Source organism: Denticeps clupeoides, chromosome 13 (assembly GCF_900700375.1).
Source record: "Denticeps clupeoides chromosome 13, fDenClu1.1, whole genome shotgun sequence".
In the NCBI taxonomy this organism is placed as follows: Eukaryota; Metazoa; Chordata; class Actinopteri; order Clupeiformes; family Denticipitidae; genus Denticeps; species Denticeps clupeoides.
Window position 1 is genome coordinate 2,135,407 of NC_041719.1, and position 16,674 is coordinate 2,152,080.

The 16,674-nt window shown below is 45.8% G+C and overlaps 3 protein-coding genes across 5 annotated transcripts; 2 read left to right on the top strand and 1 right to left on the bottom strand.

The window, feature by feature from the left end:
* Window positions 1-987: 987 nt before the first annotated feature.
* On the bottom strand, window positions 988-3,596 carry rwdd2b (RWD domain containing 2B). Of its 2 annotated transcripts, none has more exons than XM_029001308.1 (4): window positions 3,364-3,596; window positions 3,198-3,265; window positions 2,163-2,528; window positions 988-2,084 (listed from the first exon to the last, which is right to left on the bottom strand). In XM_029001308.1, the coding sequence occupies exons 1-4, from the start codon at window positions 3,553-3,555 to the stop codon at window positions 1,853-1,855; spliced, it is 858 nt and encodes a 285-aa protein (XP_028857141.1). In that variant the 5' UTR covers window positions 3,556-3,596; the 3' UTR covers window positions 988-1,852. The 2 variants fall into 2 exon arrangements, with proteins under 2 accessions (XP_028857141.1, XP_028857140.1); XM_029001307.1 differs by having other exon boundaries at window positions 988-2,087.
* Window positions 3,597-3,934: 338 nt separating this feature from the next.
* usp16 (ubiquitin specific peptidase 16) lies at window positions 3,935-9,880 on the top strand. 2 transcript variants are annotated; one of them, XM_029000840.1, is made up of 18 exons: window positions 3,935-3,941; window positions 4,270-4,345; window positions 4,429-4,595; window positions 4,686-4,789; window positions 4,882-4,997; window positions 5,087-5,280; window positions 5,846-5,941; window positions 6,172-6,302; window positions 6,381-6,468; window positions 6,553-6,628; window positions 6,702-6,793; window positions 6,876-6,929; window positions 6,997-7,164; window positions 7,238-7,880; window positions 8,017-8,111; window positions 8,185-8,271; window positions 8,348-8,459; window positions 9,416-9,880. In XM_029000840.1, exons 2-18 carry the CDS (start codon window positions 4,285-4,287, stop codon window positions 9,580-9,582), a joined length of 2,451 nt encoding a protein of 816 aa, XP_028856673.1. In that variant the 5' UTR covers window positions 3,935-3,941; window positions 4,270-4,284; the 3' UTR covers window positions 9,583-9,880. The 2 variants fall into 2 exon arrangements, with proteins under 2 accessions (XP_028856673.1, XP_028856672.1); XM_029000839.1 differs by lacking the exon at window positions 3,935-3,941 and adding an exon at window positions 3,948-4,099.
* Window positions 9,881-10,422: 542 nt separating this feature from the next.
* On the top strand, window positions 10,423-16,319 carry bach1a (BTB and CNC homology 1, basic leucine zipper transcription factor 1 a). Its single transcript, XM_029001027.1, has 5 exons — window positions 10,423-10,561; window positions 11,049-11,303; window positions 12,088-13,182; window positions 14,376-14,582; window positions 14,736-16,319. The coding sequence occupies exons 2-5, from the start codon at window positions 11,052-11,054 to the stop codon at window positions 15,039-15,041; spliced, it is 1,860 nt and encodes a 619-aa protein (XP_028856860.1). The 5' UTR covers window positions 10,423-10,561; window positions 11,049-11,051; the 3' UTR covers window positions 15,042-16,319.
* The last annotated feature ends 355 nt before the right edge of the window (window positions 16,320-16,674 follow it).

Sequence of the window (16,674 nt, forward strand, 5' to 3'; positions counted from 1 at the left end):
AGGTGAACTCAGGTTGGAGACCTGGGGATAAGACCTGATAAGACCTGCTAAAAGTGATTAAAAGTCAGCAAAACACAGGAAAGAATTTCCCACAAGCCCTGCACCATCGGCATGGTGCGGGATGAACATCAGGAAGACTTGCATCTCGTGCAGGTGGGTGGGTGCGGACCACTGTGCAAGTTCACTTTTGAGATGAATGGTTTCCGTCTTTGGACAGATAAGCTTTCGGCATCACATTGATCCAGTCAGTAACAGTTTTAATTTGGGTTGAGGATTGACCAGCCAGGTCCTCCAGCCCAGCCCAGCTTTTGGACTCCTCTTGACTTTTTGTCCCATAACCCCCAGGATCTTATTAGAAATGTAAAATGAATGCTTCACTGCGTCCAACCTTGGCAGCGACGGCCTTGCAACAATCCTGCATGTTCAAGGACAGAAAGGCCGTTCAGCTGGTTTTAGTGGAGATTCTTCTTTTTGCATATTGAACCTCTACATGGAACCTGGTTATGATCCACCAGCCTGAAATATGAACTTTTAAGATTTGTATGATGAATAGTCTGTTAATCAACTTTAATAATCATCATGGTGTCTGTGATTTGGTAAAAAAAAATCTCATTTTATCGATGTTTCCCACCAGAAGGAGTAGAAGAAGCGGAATGTTCCAGAATGTCGCTCTTGGTTCTCCGGGGTGGGGGAGGAGAGTTTAGCATTAATCTCACGTCGTAGCAGCAGTTGAAGGTTCTGATGATGAATTCTGGGATTGGGCTTAACACTGCTTTCATTTTGTTTGCTGGTCTTTAATCTTCTAACCCTGAGTTCTTAATCAAAACCGCGAGCAGGTTTTTAAATCCGGCATGAATGAGGCCGGGGATTACGCGCCTCTGACCTTGCCGCAGCGCGCAGCTGCTTCACGCTCAAATCAGCTTTCTCGCCCGGCGTGCTCTGCAGGAGGAACCGACTTTCCGCGGGTTCGAATAATACAGAGGCGGGGACAGCGAAGAAGGTCTTTAATCACCGATGGTTCCAGTACAACAAGGTGGAAACCAGTCCTTCTCAATTGAAGCAACGATGAAGATATGAGAAATATTCAGTTCCTGAAATCAACAGATGAACATTTTCATCCTTTTTTGGTACAGAACAGTAGAACCCTTCAATGAGAAAAGATATGACACTTGATTACATCAAATGTTGATGCGATATGACAGCTACCTCGATCGATCCATCCATCACATTCACCCACTTAAACCCCCACAAAAAAATAATAATACAGGTTTTCCTTCTTCCTGAAGAAGGTAAACTGGATATTTCATTCACATTTTAATGATTTTCATCCTGATTTTGCATTAATAATAATAAGCGTCCTGATGTTAGGAGGACATAATATGAAGGTGGTTACTGGACGTTTCTAGAGATGCTCCAATACTAACAATTAAAAACTCACTGGAACCAGATTCTGAGTATGGACCCAGTGGTGGAAGTGGCCATTTTGTGTATTTCACAAAATTACTACGCAGTATTTCAGCCACCGCCACACATTTAACTACACAGCTTATATAAACACAAGAGTGCAAACCCCATATTGTGCTGGTATCAGTCCTTTAGAAGTCAACTGAGCGAGCAGGACGATCAGATCCTAGGCAGAGGAACAGAACCTAATCAGGTTTAATTAACCAAAGACAAACCACCAAGTTGATCAGATTTAATTTACTGCAACTTGTCGTCTTCACTTGCCACCAGAGGGCAGCACAGCTCCTGGGAAATTGAGAATATGATTTTTATTTCAGACATGCTGTCATGATCCATCGGTCGAAACACAAGAGTCCTCAGATTTCAGCTGTGGCATCTCACTGCCCTCCTACTTCCCTTCAATCCCAAAATACATCTGGAAAATGTCACCACAGCCTCGCTGGCTGAGGAACTGGTAGAGCTGCCCCAGGTCCATGTGATTTCCTCGCGTTCCATGTGGATCAAACACGGCCTCCTCAAACCAATCAAACTTCCGTAGCACGTCAACACAGTCTGGAGTTTCAACGCAGACATCTTCCCGGTGTCGAACCATGATCTTCTTCCAGGTTAAACATTTCACCCTGCTTTTGAAAGACATGATCAGTGGGTGCACACCAGAGCTGTATATCTCGTCCCGAGCCTGACCCGAGGTAGCATACCTGGCCCAGAACTCGTCACACAGGGGCTGCAGACCCTCCACACACACCACACCAGGCTTTCCAGGCATGCTGAAGCCACTCAGCTGGAGCTCCTTGGCCCAATCCAGGATGTCCTTCCTCTTACTCTTGTTATAGATGTGGTGGCTGTAGATCCACAGTCTGCTGAACGTCTGCTGGAGGGGTGTGGAGCAGTCTTCTATCCTGGGTGCTGGTGCTGACGAGCCCCTGTCAGCGTAACGTGGGACATTCTCCTTCAACCAGTCCAGAATGGACAACACACACACCTCTCCACAGCAGTTCTCCTGCAGGAACCCAAACAGGTCCGAGTGGAGCTGGGTCTGCTGCGCTCTGCTGAGTTCAGGGCACCTGAACACAAATACATACATATACACTCAGTAACTTATACACGCAAAACACGTACAAACACCCATACATGCACACAAACACACACATATATATATATATATATATATATATATAGACACACACACACACACACACACACACACACACACACTCTTTATTTTCATGACCATTTACGTTGGTAGATTCTCACTGAAGGCATCAAAACTACGAATGAACACATGTGGAGTTATGTACTTAACAAAAAAAGGTGAAATAAGTGAAATAATGTTTTATATTCTAGTTTCTTTGCTCTGATTACTGCTTTGAACACTCTTGGCATTCTCTCGATGAGCTTCAAGAGGTCGTCACCTGAAATGCTTCTCCAACAGTCTTGAAGGAGTTCCCAGAGGTGTTTAGCACTTGTTGGTCCAGCTCACCCCAAACCATCTGGATTGGGTTCAGGTCCGGTGACTGTGGAGGTCAGGTCTCCACTTTTTGTTAAGTACATAACTCCACATGTGTTCATTCATAGTTTTGATGCCTTCAGTGAGAATCTACCAACGTAAATGGTCATGAAAATAAAGAAAACACGTTGAATGAGAAGGTGTCCAAACGTTTGCATATACTGTATATGTGTGTGTGTACATATACATCCATATCGGCAGTAAAAATGAATGTAAACATGTTGACCTGACGGATACTTCCGGTAGCACAGCGGGGTATTTAGACACGTAGGAGCAGGATAACGTGACGGGAACCTGAGGAGAGGATCGGGATCAGTAGCCTGTGAAGCCAGGTTCAAAACCCACTTACTACCCCACTGAGCCCCGAGTGTCCGCTGTGAAACTCCGCTCACCGTGTCCACCTGCAGCGTTATGAGGAAGTGAGGCCTGGAGCGAGGAGCGGAATCGGACCTTCCCTCCACGAAGTCCCTCAGGTCCGCCAGAGCCGCGGGGTCCGGCAGCAGCAGCTCCTCCTCGCCGGGATACATGCTGCACAGCAGCTCCAACTCCGCCAGCTGCGCCGCGGCGGCTTCGACGTCTGCCATGACCAGCGTAGACACACGTGACCGAATTCAATTCGACCCGGCGCGGAGTCACGTGGTTTAGTAAAATGTCTCCCTATCGCTGATCTACCACACGCCGTCCTACCGCCTAACCGCTTAACAGCTCTATCCCTACAACATACAAGTCAGCGTATAGTAACTTCCTGTGTTTAGACGACATTTCCGGTTTTAAAGTAAAGCTTATTTCATTCCGAGATAGCAAAATACATCCTAATTTAACGCATACAGTTTTCTGGAAATCTGAATCATATACATTTTCTAAGCATATACAAGTTCCCGGAATATTATTTAATGCAATAGAACACACCTTTGTGTGGAGAACTTTTATCTTGACAAGTTTCTACTTCTTGTTGCCCGGAAGTAAATCCGTGAGTATTGTTCTCTCACGTTGACTTTACAGGCCAGTTTTGCTAGTCACATTTCACCCGAATCGTGAAATATTGAAATATCACGTGTTCATACTGGACTCTTAGGTTGAAGGCGACTGTTATGAAAACCAGTCCAGATTTGGCGACAGTAACTTGAGGTGGAGTGAAACTTTCCTTCTTCTGCTCACCTGATGTATGCTTGCAGCTCAGAAGATCTCGCAAGCCAGAGCAGACCAAGATTATGAGACTAGTTTAGGAGTTATGAGAAGAGGGTGTTAATGGTCCCGGAGGTGCAGTGTTCAGGTGGGTTAATGCTTTCATTTTGCAGGTAATCTGCTTAGACATGGGCAAGAAGAAGGGAAAGGAAAGGAGCTTAAGAGAGGAGAGCCCTGTGGACCAGACAGGTAATTGTGAAGTTCCTGCTGAAGGTCCTCCTGCCCCATGGACTCCCTGCTTGAACAGGTCTCTGATGTCTCTGTCTGGGAAGGTCCTCTCTGTCCCCACGTCCGGAGGGGAATTGACCCTGTCCTGTTGAAGAAGACCGCAGGTGGCGTGGACTGGAGCTCCTGTCAGGACTGCAGGGAGCTGAGCTCCACACCTTCATCGGAGGAGGGCGTGCCGGTGATATGGATGTGTCTGAAGTGTGGACACAGGGTACGTTCAGGGACTTGGATGGTAGATGTTCTGGTACTCGGTGTGTGTGGCCCATTCGAACCATTCTCACATTCTCGAATGTTCTTGAAGGGTTGTGGACGAGGTTCTCCAAACCAGCATGCCATTAAGCACAATGCCACGCCGCACTCCGACCTGCACTGCCTGGTTCTGAATTTGGAGAGCTGGGCTGTGTGGTGGGTGAAAAGCTTCCCCTCTGATCCATGTGAACTTGGCCGGTCTCTCCCGCCTGCTTGCGTGACCTGGCTTGACCTGTTTCCATCCGCAGGTGCTACGCCTGTGATGACGAAGCTCGGTACTCCAGTACCGGGCAGATGGCGCAGCTGGTGACCAACGTTCAGAAACAGGTGGCTTCAGGGGACTGCAAGAGAAGTGCACCAGCGAGTAGGTCACGTGGTGATGTGTCTTCATCTTGGTTTTCGTGAACATGCTGATGCGCTTTCTCTGATGTCGTTTTCTCCTGACCCCTTCAGAGGTGAAAGAGGCCAGACTTCAGGAGGAGATGAAACTGGAGGATGAAAGGGAGAAGAGAGAAAAGAAGATCTTGAAAAATGATGACAAACTTGAGCAAAGTTCAGAGGCTTTAGAAAGCAGTGCTGCTGGTGGTGTTCCGGTGAAGGGACTCAGTAACCTGGGAAACACGTGTTTCTTCAACGCGGTTCTGCAGGTGAGCGTTCCACTATTGCACTACAGTTGCCATCTGCTGGCTCTTATTGTACCGTGACTATAAAGCTGCTCTGTGAACCTCTGATCTGATAAGAAGTAAAATTCGGAAATGTTCAAGGTGGGATGTCTGCCTTAGCAGCAGGAATTTCTGGCATTCACCATACGCCCTTACCCAGAGCGACCAGTAGTTACAGGGACAGTCCCCCTGGAGACATGATGGGGCAGTGGTGTCCTAGCGGTTAAGGAAGCGGCCCTGTAATTAGAAGGTTGCCGGTTCGAATCCCTATCCTCCAAGGTGCCACTGAGGTGCCACTGAGCAAAGTACCATCCCCACGAACTGCTCCCCGGGCGCCCACTGCTCACTCAGGGTGATGGTTAAATACAGAGGACACATTTCCCTGTGGGCATCGTGTGCTGTGCTGCTGTGTATCACAAGAGACAATAACTTCACTTTAAAAAGTGAAGTTTTTAAATTGCACCCCCAGCACCCCTGTAATCAAATAATTACAGAGAAATGGGCTTCTGCACCAATTCAAATTCTTCCCGTTTCCGACGTTCCTTTACAGAATCTGTCGCAGACGCAGCTCCTGAGGAAGATCCTCCGCAGCGTGACTGATGAGAAGACCAGTCTGAGCATCACGCCTCCACTGTCCACTGAGCTGGTGAGCGGGGCTCTCCATCCGTCCTGGTCAGATGGATCGTTTAACCCCCATAAATATTACCAGTTTGTGCTACACATTGTTGAATTTGATTAGGACATCAGTTGAGATCAATTGAGAAAAATGTCACTCTTCTGCGGGACATGATGTTCTTTCCAACTTATACAAAACCATAGCAGAACTAATATGAAATGTAATTTTTAATATACATGTTTGGCTTTTCGTAATTGAAGAGTCCAATTGAGGTCCAGCTGGAACGACCTGGGTCACTCACGCTGGCCATGTGTCATCTGCTCAACGAGATCCAGGAAACCAAGAAGGGAATGGTGACCCCGCGTGACCTCTTCACACAAGTCTGTAAAAAGTATGTTTACGTGGATTTGGTAACGTTTCGCATCGGATGTGTTGCTGTGGCTGACTGTGATCCTGGTCAACTCTGCAGGGCTGCCAGGTTCAAAGGCTTCCAGCAGCAAGACAGCCAGGAACTCCTGCGCTATCTGCTGGATGGAATGAGAGCAGAGGAGATGAAGGTGGGTCTGGTATGAGTTTAAGGGTGTTCTGCGGGGTCGGTGGGTGTCGGTTTTTTACGATCAGCCTGCTTTCCATGTTGTCAGAGGATGAACTCTGGGATCGTGGAAGCGCTGAAGATCTCTGGAAAGATGGACGATTCAACCAAGTCATTAGTTAAAGGTGAGCATTTCCTGCACCTCCACCATGTTCAGACCTGATGTCCTTACCATCTTTTTCACTTACGCCTTTGCAGAATACGAGAAGAACGGGGCGCCCAGGAACTTTGTTGACCGGGTGTTTGGTGGGGAGCTGACCAGTACGGTGATGTGTAAAGAGTGCAGGACGGTGCGCGTTGACACCTGCAGCACACGCACGCAGCACATTTCATCTTCTGAACCTGGTGTAACACCATGGCTGTCATCTGCAGGTGTCCTCCGTGACTGAGATGTTCCTGGATCTGTCACTTCCCGTTTCTGATGAGGTAACCGACTAAAACACATCAGGAGGTGAGGAAAGGATGTAAAAGTGGTGATGTTGTTTATATTCAGGCATATAAGAAGAAGAACCAGAAGAAAGTCATCCAGAAGAACAGTTTTAGCAGTGATGGGCGGGGCAGCCCCGTCTCTCTGGCCAATGAGAAGGACGATATTCCAACTGGCACAGGCAGCAAATACCAGCAGAAAAAAGCCAAGAAGCAGGCAAAGAAACAAGCCAAGGTAAACATCTAGACCATGTCCATCCTGCTAGAGCAGAGGTAAGACGTTCTCTCACGTGTCCACACATTTACAGAACCAAAGGCGACAACAGAAGCAGGGAGGGAAGCTGACCCTGGATGACCTGATGAACCAGGAAACTGAGGTGTCCAGTCAAGCTGAAGCAGCTGGAGCTTCAGAGCCAGAGAAAGGAACAGAGGACGTACCTGGGCCACAGAGTGATGTGGACCCAACAACAGAGCAGGAACTGGTCAACGTTAATGGTTCACTGGAGAGTAAGGAGGGAGGTGAGGACTCAGCAGAGGACAGTCAGCCCATCATCAACAGATTCCTGGCCCTGTCAGAAGACCGAGACATGGACAATGAGACTGAGAACATCACAGCTGAGGAGGATGAGGAGGAGGCAGCTGGAAAAACAAGCCCAGCAGGCGAGCTGGTGGAGGACCTGGACCATCTCAAAATAGAAACGTCTTCAGGGTACATGCTTCCTACCCTGGAGAATGGAGATGTGCTTGCTGAGACCAGGGAGTACGTGGTGGTGAACCAGGATCCAGATCTAGCCTTCCAGACCCTCGCACCACGGGTGACGCCGGAGAAGCAGGAGTGCTCCATCTTCTCATGCCTGTTTCAGTTCACAGAGGTGGAGGAACTCACTCAGAACAACAGCTTGCTGTGCATCACCTGCACCAAACGCCAGTCCTGCACCAGAACCTCTGAAGGTAACCCTTGTTCTGGAGCTGCTCCTTCACAGAAGCACGTTGGTCACCTTAATTTTTTAATTTACAGCCACACCAGACCCCTAGATTCTTGGCTTTGTTTGGTTCCACACTCTGACGGCTGCTGTTGATTTGTCAGGTCTGGAGAAGAACGTGTACAGAGACGCCCTGAAGCAGATGCTGATCTCCTCCCTCCCGTCGGTGCTGACCCTCCACCTCAAGAGGTTCCAGCAGGTAAGTGGGCGTGGCGGGCACGCTGGCGTCTGGTGTGTGGGGCTGGAGTAGAAATGCAGCGTCTTCCCTCCAGGTGGGCTACAGTGTCTGCAAGGTGAACAGCCACGTCCGGTTCCCCCACGTCCTGGACTTGGCTCCGTTCTGTTCGCTCGGATGTGAGGTAGGCAGCTCCTCGCCGCACCGAAACTGGAGGCGCTGCAGGGGCTGATGGGTAACCGCTTTTTATGTCCGTACAGGGCGTGTTGGATGGACAGGGCCAGGCGCCGTACCGTCTGTACGGGTTGGTCGAGCACAGCGGCACCATGAGGTCGGGTCACTATACTGCTTACGTCAGAACGCGGCCGCAAGGTACAGCTCCTAAACGGGTCCTTATGAAAGAGTACTGTAGCATAAACAGAGTTCTGGGAAAGTTGGAACGTTCCTTAAATCTGAATTAAATTAAAAATAAAATATCTCATAATCTCTTAATATTTTATTCACAACATGGATAACAAGAAATGTTCAAACTGGGAAGTTTAACACCTTCCGCCACTACATGAGCTCGTTTCAAATTCGATGCCTGCTACAGGTCCTGAAAAAAGCAAGAAAGTTTCAAGAGATTCAGCAGGTCGAACATTTAACAGCTAGTTAAGTCTAGCGATGACAGGTTGGTCACACGATTATGACTATAAAAGGGACGTCTTAGAAGGTTTCTCATAAGTAAGGAAGCTTTGCAAACCATATCATCACAAGGTTGGGAGAAACTGTAGATATCTCTCTGTGTACGGTACAAGAACGATGCCCTAAATAACCAGGATCCTGCAGATATTACAGCAGCAAGGCTTTGTCGAAGGAGCTGAACTGCGGTGCAGATCTTTCGCCGTTTGGTGACGTTTTCATTACATGAAAACTAACTCTTCAGCTGCTGGAAACCTCTGTCAGGCAGGAACTCCATCTGAAACTCATCACCCCGATACCCAGACGCCTCCAAACAAGAAGAGGAGATGCTGCACCATGGCAGACGTGTCCCTGTCTTGTATCGTTCATTTAATTCAAATTTAAAGGACGTCCCAACTTTTCTGGAATTCGGGTTGTATTATCATCATCGTTATTATTATTGTCGAGAATTATTATGTGTGAACAATGGCAGTTTAAATACTCACCTGCCTGATGTTCTGCAGAAACTAATGTTGGTGCCATAAGCAGCATGCTCTGTTTCACAATATGTACTTGTGCAGGATTATATCTCTGACCACTGAAGAACCAGCGAAGGTCCTGCAGTACGCGTCCTGACTCATATCTCATGTCTTATTTCACTCATTCAGGCAGCTGTGATCTTTCCAAAGGATCCTGGTTCCATGTCAGCGACAGCAGTGTTCATCCTGTAACTGAGGCCAAAGTTCAGAGTTCACAGGCCTACCTTCTATTCTACGAGAGGACCTCAAGTGCCCAGATGAAGGAGCAGAGTTCTCTCTCAGGCCTTCATCATTGACAACTGATGAGAAATAGTATTTTATCTTTTGATGCTTTTTGGTGAAAATGTCAGTCGGCTGTGGCTGCTCACAGGTTGTCCTGCTGAACATGAACCTGTCCCCTCTGGAGCAGATCGGTGATGACCTGACTTGGGGTGTGAAGCACAGAACTGGGTGATTCATTGCGCTGGTTTGTGAGCATGATAAAAAAAGCATCTTTTTAAAAATGAGATATTTATTTATTTTATATATCTCACTGTAACAAAATCACGATTAAATAAAGCCTGTATAATATTTCGATACATTGTGCCTAATTAATATTTCTGGTTGTTGGCTCTTATTTCTGTGACGTCAGCGCTGCCACCGTAGTGCATCGCGCGTTCAGCGTCAAAATGAAAATCTTTAATAGTTCGAACTAGCTTGACATTAACAGTTTTATAGTCGCTTGTAGTTTTTAAGTGTTTGGCGGAACCATGGTAGACGAGTTTAGAAGAAGAGACGATAACTTGCTTTTTACCCATTTACCCATAAGCATGCAAACATCTACATTTCACACCAATGAGCAACAGACTATAACCAAGTCTAAAGCACAATTTAATATGTATTTCATGTAAATTGTCATGTAAATTTGAAAGAAAAAAAATGCAGGATATGGCCCATCGAATTCTGATCTATACTTTTATGTAGAATGTAGTGCCGTAGGGGGAAAAAAAACCCCACAACAGGCCATTTAGGGTTAGAGTTACTCTTTTATTCTATTTAAACCATTGAACTAGTTAACTGAGGGAGAAAACATTGTTATCAGCGGTGTTTTTAAATATTTAACGAGACTTTTATTTTGAAGTCGAGTTAGCAGCGCTGCTCTCACGATGCTAATCAGAACTTTCTCACGTCACATGACCGCACGGCTGTTTTTTTTTTCTTACTTTACCTGTATTTCACTTTTTGTACTTTAAACAAATGAACAGATGCCAGATATTCCGCGGGGGGTGATGACAGGTTAGTGAAGTACTGTTTAAAACGCACACACATTTGAGAACTGAAATTCTGCTCACATGCTAACGTTAGCGGTGCTAAATCGAAGTTTTCTCGGACAGCGATAACCGAGTTTATTTGAACCCGCCTGCATGTGTCGCAGTCGTGTACAGATCAGGGATTAAGAAGAAGCCCAGTGCTACAAGCCTGCTTTTTACTCCCGGAAAAACACCAAACCGAGTCGAACCGTGACTTCCCGACCGCAAACACGTTGCAGCTCAGAGATTAATATTGTTTATTTTTCATATTCATATTTCGCGCGTGTGTGTGTGTTAATAGGGCTACTGTTATTATGATTTGTGACTAGCGAGTTTTCTGTTTCACCTTGCTTGTTCATATTAGACAGGCAAAGTAGTCATACATGTTGAAATACTGAATCCATAAATGTGTTCAGTAATCTGTCACAGGTACATTCTCATGTGTGAACTGCTGTCTTGTCTGGTTTCTGTAGCAAATGCCCGGCACCATGTCTGTGGATGGCCACCAGACCTCTGTCTTCACCTTTCAGTCAGCCGTCCACTGCTGTCACGTGCTGCGCTCCCTCGATGAGCAGAGGAAGGAGGACGTTCTGTGTGATGTGACCATCGTGGTGGAGAACCGGAGCTTCCGGGCGCACTGCTCCGTGCTGGCATCCTGCTGCGACTACTTCCATTCCAGATTTCTCAACAACGCCAGTCAGAATCTAGTCCTCACGCTGCCCCATCAAGTAATTACCTTCTGGGTCTCATGTACATAGTTCATCGGATATCATATGCCTTTTTCACCACTTGTCCATCACCCAAACAAATCTAGAAACTGTACTCAAACAGCTGGACTTCAGAATATGGTCTCTATCCTCTGTGCTGTTAATCCAGCCAAATCACTTTTATAGTCACATGACATGACACCAATACACAATGTACAGGGCACATGAGTGAAAAGCTTCTCATGCAGCACTGGGTTGCAACACCAATAAACATTCATGTACAGTACAGGCCAAAAGTTTGGACGCACCTTCTCATTCAATGTGTTTTCTTTATTTTCATGACCATTTACGTTGGTGGATTCTCACTGAAGGCATCAAAACTATGAATGAACACATGTGGAGTTACGTACTTAACAAAAAAAGGTGAAATAACTGAAAACATGTTTTATATTCTAGTTTTTTTGCTCTGATTACTGCTTTGTACACTCTTGGCATTCTCTCGATGAGCTTCAAGAGGTCATCACCTGAAATGCTTCTCCAACAGTCTTGAAGGAGTTCCCAGAGGTGTTTAGCACTTGTTGGTCCAGCTCACCCCAAACCATCTGGATTGGGTTCAGGTCCGGTGACTGTGGAGGTCAGGTCTCCACTATTTGTTAAGTATATAACTCCACATGTGTTCATCGTAAATGAACCAATGTAAACCAATGTAAATGGTCATGAGTATAAAAGAAATCCAGTTCAGATGCTCTCAATTGCATAGTGTAGTATTAATTCATTCATGATGTGCTTTTTTTTTTATCTGCAGGTGACAGTGGAAGGCTTTGAGCCGCTTCTGGACTTCACTTACACAGCCAAGCTGCTCTTCACCGAAGACAATGTTGTAGCAGTTCGCCGCTGTGCACAGTTTCTGGGGTTTCACAACCTGGACCAGGCCTGTTTCCAGTTCCTCAGCCCCAAGCTGTCGAGCCACGATGCTGCAGTGCAGCTGGACAGGAAGGATGGAAGCAGTGAGGTTCCTCCTGGAGAGAATGCAACGTCGGGGTGCGGCAGCAGGCAGCTGGAGAACTGGGACACAGGCAGTGCAGCACCGCAGCCCACACCACCCCCTGTCCTGGAGAAGAACCTGTCTTTGGACTTCTCTCCACCCTGCCCGGCCAGTCCGCCATTTCCTGCGGCACCTGGACAGGAACAGTTGTGCCTGCAGAGCTGTGGGCCGGAGCTGCAGCCGTCATCCACAGCCACTGGTTCGGGGGGTCTGTGCCCGTTTCTCAGCATGCCAAGCCCTGGGGAGGAACCCGCCAACTTAAATATCTCAGAGGGAGTGGCTTTAGAAATGGTGGACGAGTGTCAGATCAGAGACAAGGTGGAGGTCTGTCCCCTGTCAGACCAGGACCCTCTGCCTGGGGATCTGAGTTTAGCCGACCAGGCGACGGAATGTTCAACACTGTGTCCACTCAGAACCTCAGCCACACCTGAGACACCTGACAAAGGAGCCCTGATATTCGAGTCTTCAGAGAACACACCTTCCACGCTCACCCCTATGGAAACGTCCAGAGGGCGCAGCAGTGTGGAGAGGGAGGTGGCTGAGCATCTCGCCAAGGGCTTCTGGCCTGACTTGTGCACTTCGCTGTCAGAGCCTCAGGATCCGGAAGACCCGCCCTCCTCTGAGAGTGTTGGTACAGTCGACTTCCACTGGCTGAAACACCTAGACCTCAGTGCAGCCACCAGCGAGTGCCCCTTCCTCCGGGACCTAGGCTCAGATGAGACCCCCGCAGTTGAGGACTGCTCCAGTGCGGCCCAGTCAGAAAAGAGCCCATGTCCATCACCCATCAACTCGGCCGATTACTCCAACTCAGACACGGAGGAGGATGCCAGTGCCACCCAGGAGCGAGCGCGCGAGGTTACAACCCCTGAAACTTGGCCCCTCCCTCTCAGCTTTATTTTAAATATCACTATTCTCCCTCATTTTACATCACTCCGCTTCACTTGAAATATCACTGTTAGCTCTCATTTTACATCACTCTCAGCTTCACTTGTAATACCGTATTCACGCTCATTTTCAATAACACTCCACTTTACTTTAATTATCACTATTCTCTCTCGTTTTACATCACTCTGCTTCACATGAAATATCACTATTCTCTCTCGTTTTACATCACTTCACGTGAAATATCACTATTCTCATTCATTTTACATCATTCCACTTCACTTGAAATATCACTATTCTCTCTCATTTTACATCACTCTCAGCTTCACATGAAATATCACTATTCTCTCTCATTTTACATCACTCCGCTTCACTTGAAATATCACTGTTAGCTCTCATTTTACATCACTCTCAGCTTCACTTGTAATACCGTATTCACGCTCATTTTCAATAACACTCCACTTTACTTTAATTATCACTATTCTCTCTCGTTTTACATCACTCTGCTTCACATGAAATATCACTATTCTCTCTCGTTTTACATCACTTCACGTGAAATATCACTATTCTCATTCATTTTACATCATTCCGCTTCACTTGAAATATCACTATTCTCTCTCATTTTACATCACTCTCAGCTTCACATGAAATATCACTATTCTCTCTCATTTTACATCACTCAACTTCACATGAAATATCACTATTCTCTTTCATTTTACATCACTCCACTTCACATGAAATATAACTATTCCCTCTCATTTTATATCACTCTACTTCACTTGAAATATCACTATTCTCTCTCATTTTACATCACTCTCAGCTTCACATGAAATATCACTATTCTCTCTCATTTTACATCACTCCGCTTCACTTGAAATATCACTATTCTCTTTCATTTTACATCACTCCACTTCACATGAAATATAACTATTCCCTCTCATTTTATATCACTCTACTTCACTTGAAATATCACTATTCTCTCTCATTTTACATCACTCTCAGCTTCACGTGAAATATCACTATTCTCTTTCATTTTACATCACTCCACTTCACATGAAATATCACTATTCTATCTTATTTTACATCACATAATTTTTCAAGTGCCATTTTATTTAAAAGTCTGGATTTTTACCCTGGAGTTCATTAGAGAACATTGCTTTTTCCAGGTTGCGTTACCCTTCCCAGTGAAGCAGATCTCCACCATGAGTCGCAGTGCCTTTCAGCAGATACTAAGGCAGCAGCAGCTGACCCAGGAACAGCTGGAGTTTGTGCACGACGTGCGGCGGCGCAGCAAAAACCGAGTTGCAGCTCAGCGCTGCCGGAAGAGGAAGCTGGACTGCATTCATAAGCTCGAGTGCGACATAAAAAAACTGGTATGTAGGTTTTGAATCATATGGGGCTTAGTAAGGTGCAATGATAAACTGTAGGAAACTGATGGTATGACAGTGATTGATGTCTGGATGGTTTGTGTAAATAAACTGATTCTGGTTCTTTTGCTGATGCTCTGCCTCTCTTTACCATGACAGCGGGGTCAGAAGGACAAACTGCATCAGGAACAGCTTCAGCTGAAAGTAAGCCTGGATGCGACCCTGCAGAGCCTCTTCAGCTTGTGTCAGAGCGTCTGCAGTGAGGGGAGTCCTCCGGCCGAGCAGCTGCTGGCCCAGTACCTGTCCCCTGACCGGCCGTCCTCTGTGCTGCTGACCCCCATGTCCTCCCCGAGCCTGACCAGTCAAGACACCCTCACCTCCAAACAGCAGGTGGTGGGCGAGGCCGTACCCCCCTGTCTGAAACCAGACCTGGTCGGGCCAGAGACCCCATCAAGCACAGCATGATGTCCAGAAAAATCATTTTTCTTGTCCAATTTTTCTTCCTGATTGCCTCAGGGTCGTTCTAGCGCTTATCCTTCATTCGATCAGCTCTTATTTGAGGCAGGAATTCACTGTTACTGGTTTAGCTGGGCCACCAGTGTCACCACATTTCTAAATGTCAGGAGAAAAGCTCCAAAATTTAGGGAATAATTTGTATTAATAATATGCGGGACAGTAGACTACCTCAAAAGTAACCGTGATTTATAACTTCCCGTCTCAGTCCCCCGCACCTTTAATCTCTGCTCTTAGGGTTCTGTTGATATTGAAACGGTTAATACAGAGGTGTTCCCTGCGCGTCTTCTATTGTATCTGTATACTTGTCACTTGCATTTATTCGCAACGCATTCTGTTAAGCAACTATTACTTTTCAGACGCATTAATCACGCCGATTGATTTGCAACTTAAAAAATGTAGCAGAACTGGATGATTGTTTTTTTTTAAATATATGAACGTTATATATGAATGAACTGTGCCTCTTTACTGCCAAAGTGTTTTTTTTTTTTTTTTTTTTCATTTGTGTGTGTGTGTGTTTTGTATTTGGATGATTCCCTCATTTCATTTCCATTTCTGGTAAATGGTATTTGCATACTGATTTTGTTATTTGAATGAGTGTTGAGCACATCAGGATCGTGGCATCCTGCTTCTTTCTCCATTTTGCCTAAGTGTTGAGATATGTCCCACGGAGGGGTTCTGCTGCGGTTGTCAGACTCTCGCTTATGAAGATGCTGCAGATACCCGACGGCCTCTGCTGCTGAATGTCTAAATGCGGAATCTCTCTGTCTTCTAATCACAATGTTTACAAAATCAATAAATGCGGAAGAACTGATTTACGTTTCTCTTTTGCAGACAGATATGATAATATAAATGTAACATCAGTCTACAGTTATAATGGCCAATTTCAGACGAAAGATCTGACCAATGATGATAAAACATCCTTCTTTTCTTTCTCTTCATTTTTTTCCCCTCCATCGGCCATTCTGGTAATAAGGCTTTTTTATGCTGGCTCTTTTATGCACTAAACCCATTCTTTGGCTCTGTTGAAGTGTGAATGCATGTAATTGCATTGGTTATGAAGGTCATGTTCAGGCCTGTAAACACGGGGATTTCATACATTCCCTCGCACTTTTGGCATCCAGACACTTTTCATTTCTTTAAAGGTTTGAGATTTTTTTAATTCCTCCAAATGCTGTTTTTGCACCATGCAAAATCCTTTAATCTTGCAGCATTGCTGAATTTTATCATTACGCCGCAGAAATTGATATGCACTTTCAGAAAAAGTGAGACTCATTGGATTTGTACGAATGTTGATTAAATATGATCATTTTCAGGCTCAGAGATTCTTTTCTGTTTTTAATATATATGATGAATATGAATCCTTAGGAACACACTATTTGATAAATTAATAGGTTTTTATGAATAATTATTACACAATTATTACACAATAATAAGTACACTTTTTTTTTACTGGGGCGGGGGCATAAATATGACTGAGGAAGAATTAAAGAAGGACTCAATATGGGTCAGATCAGCTCCAGGTTATCAGTCCTTTTCTTCAGCATCGAGTCACTGTTGATGCTTCTGCGTTTATGAGATGATT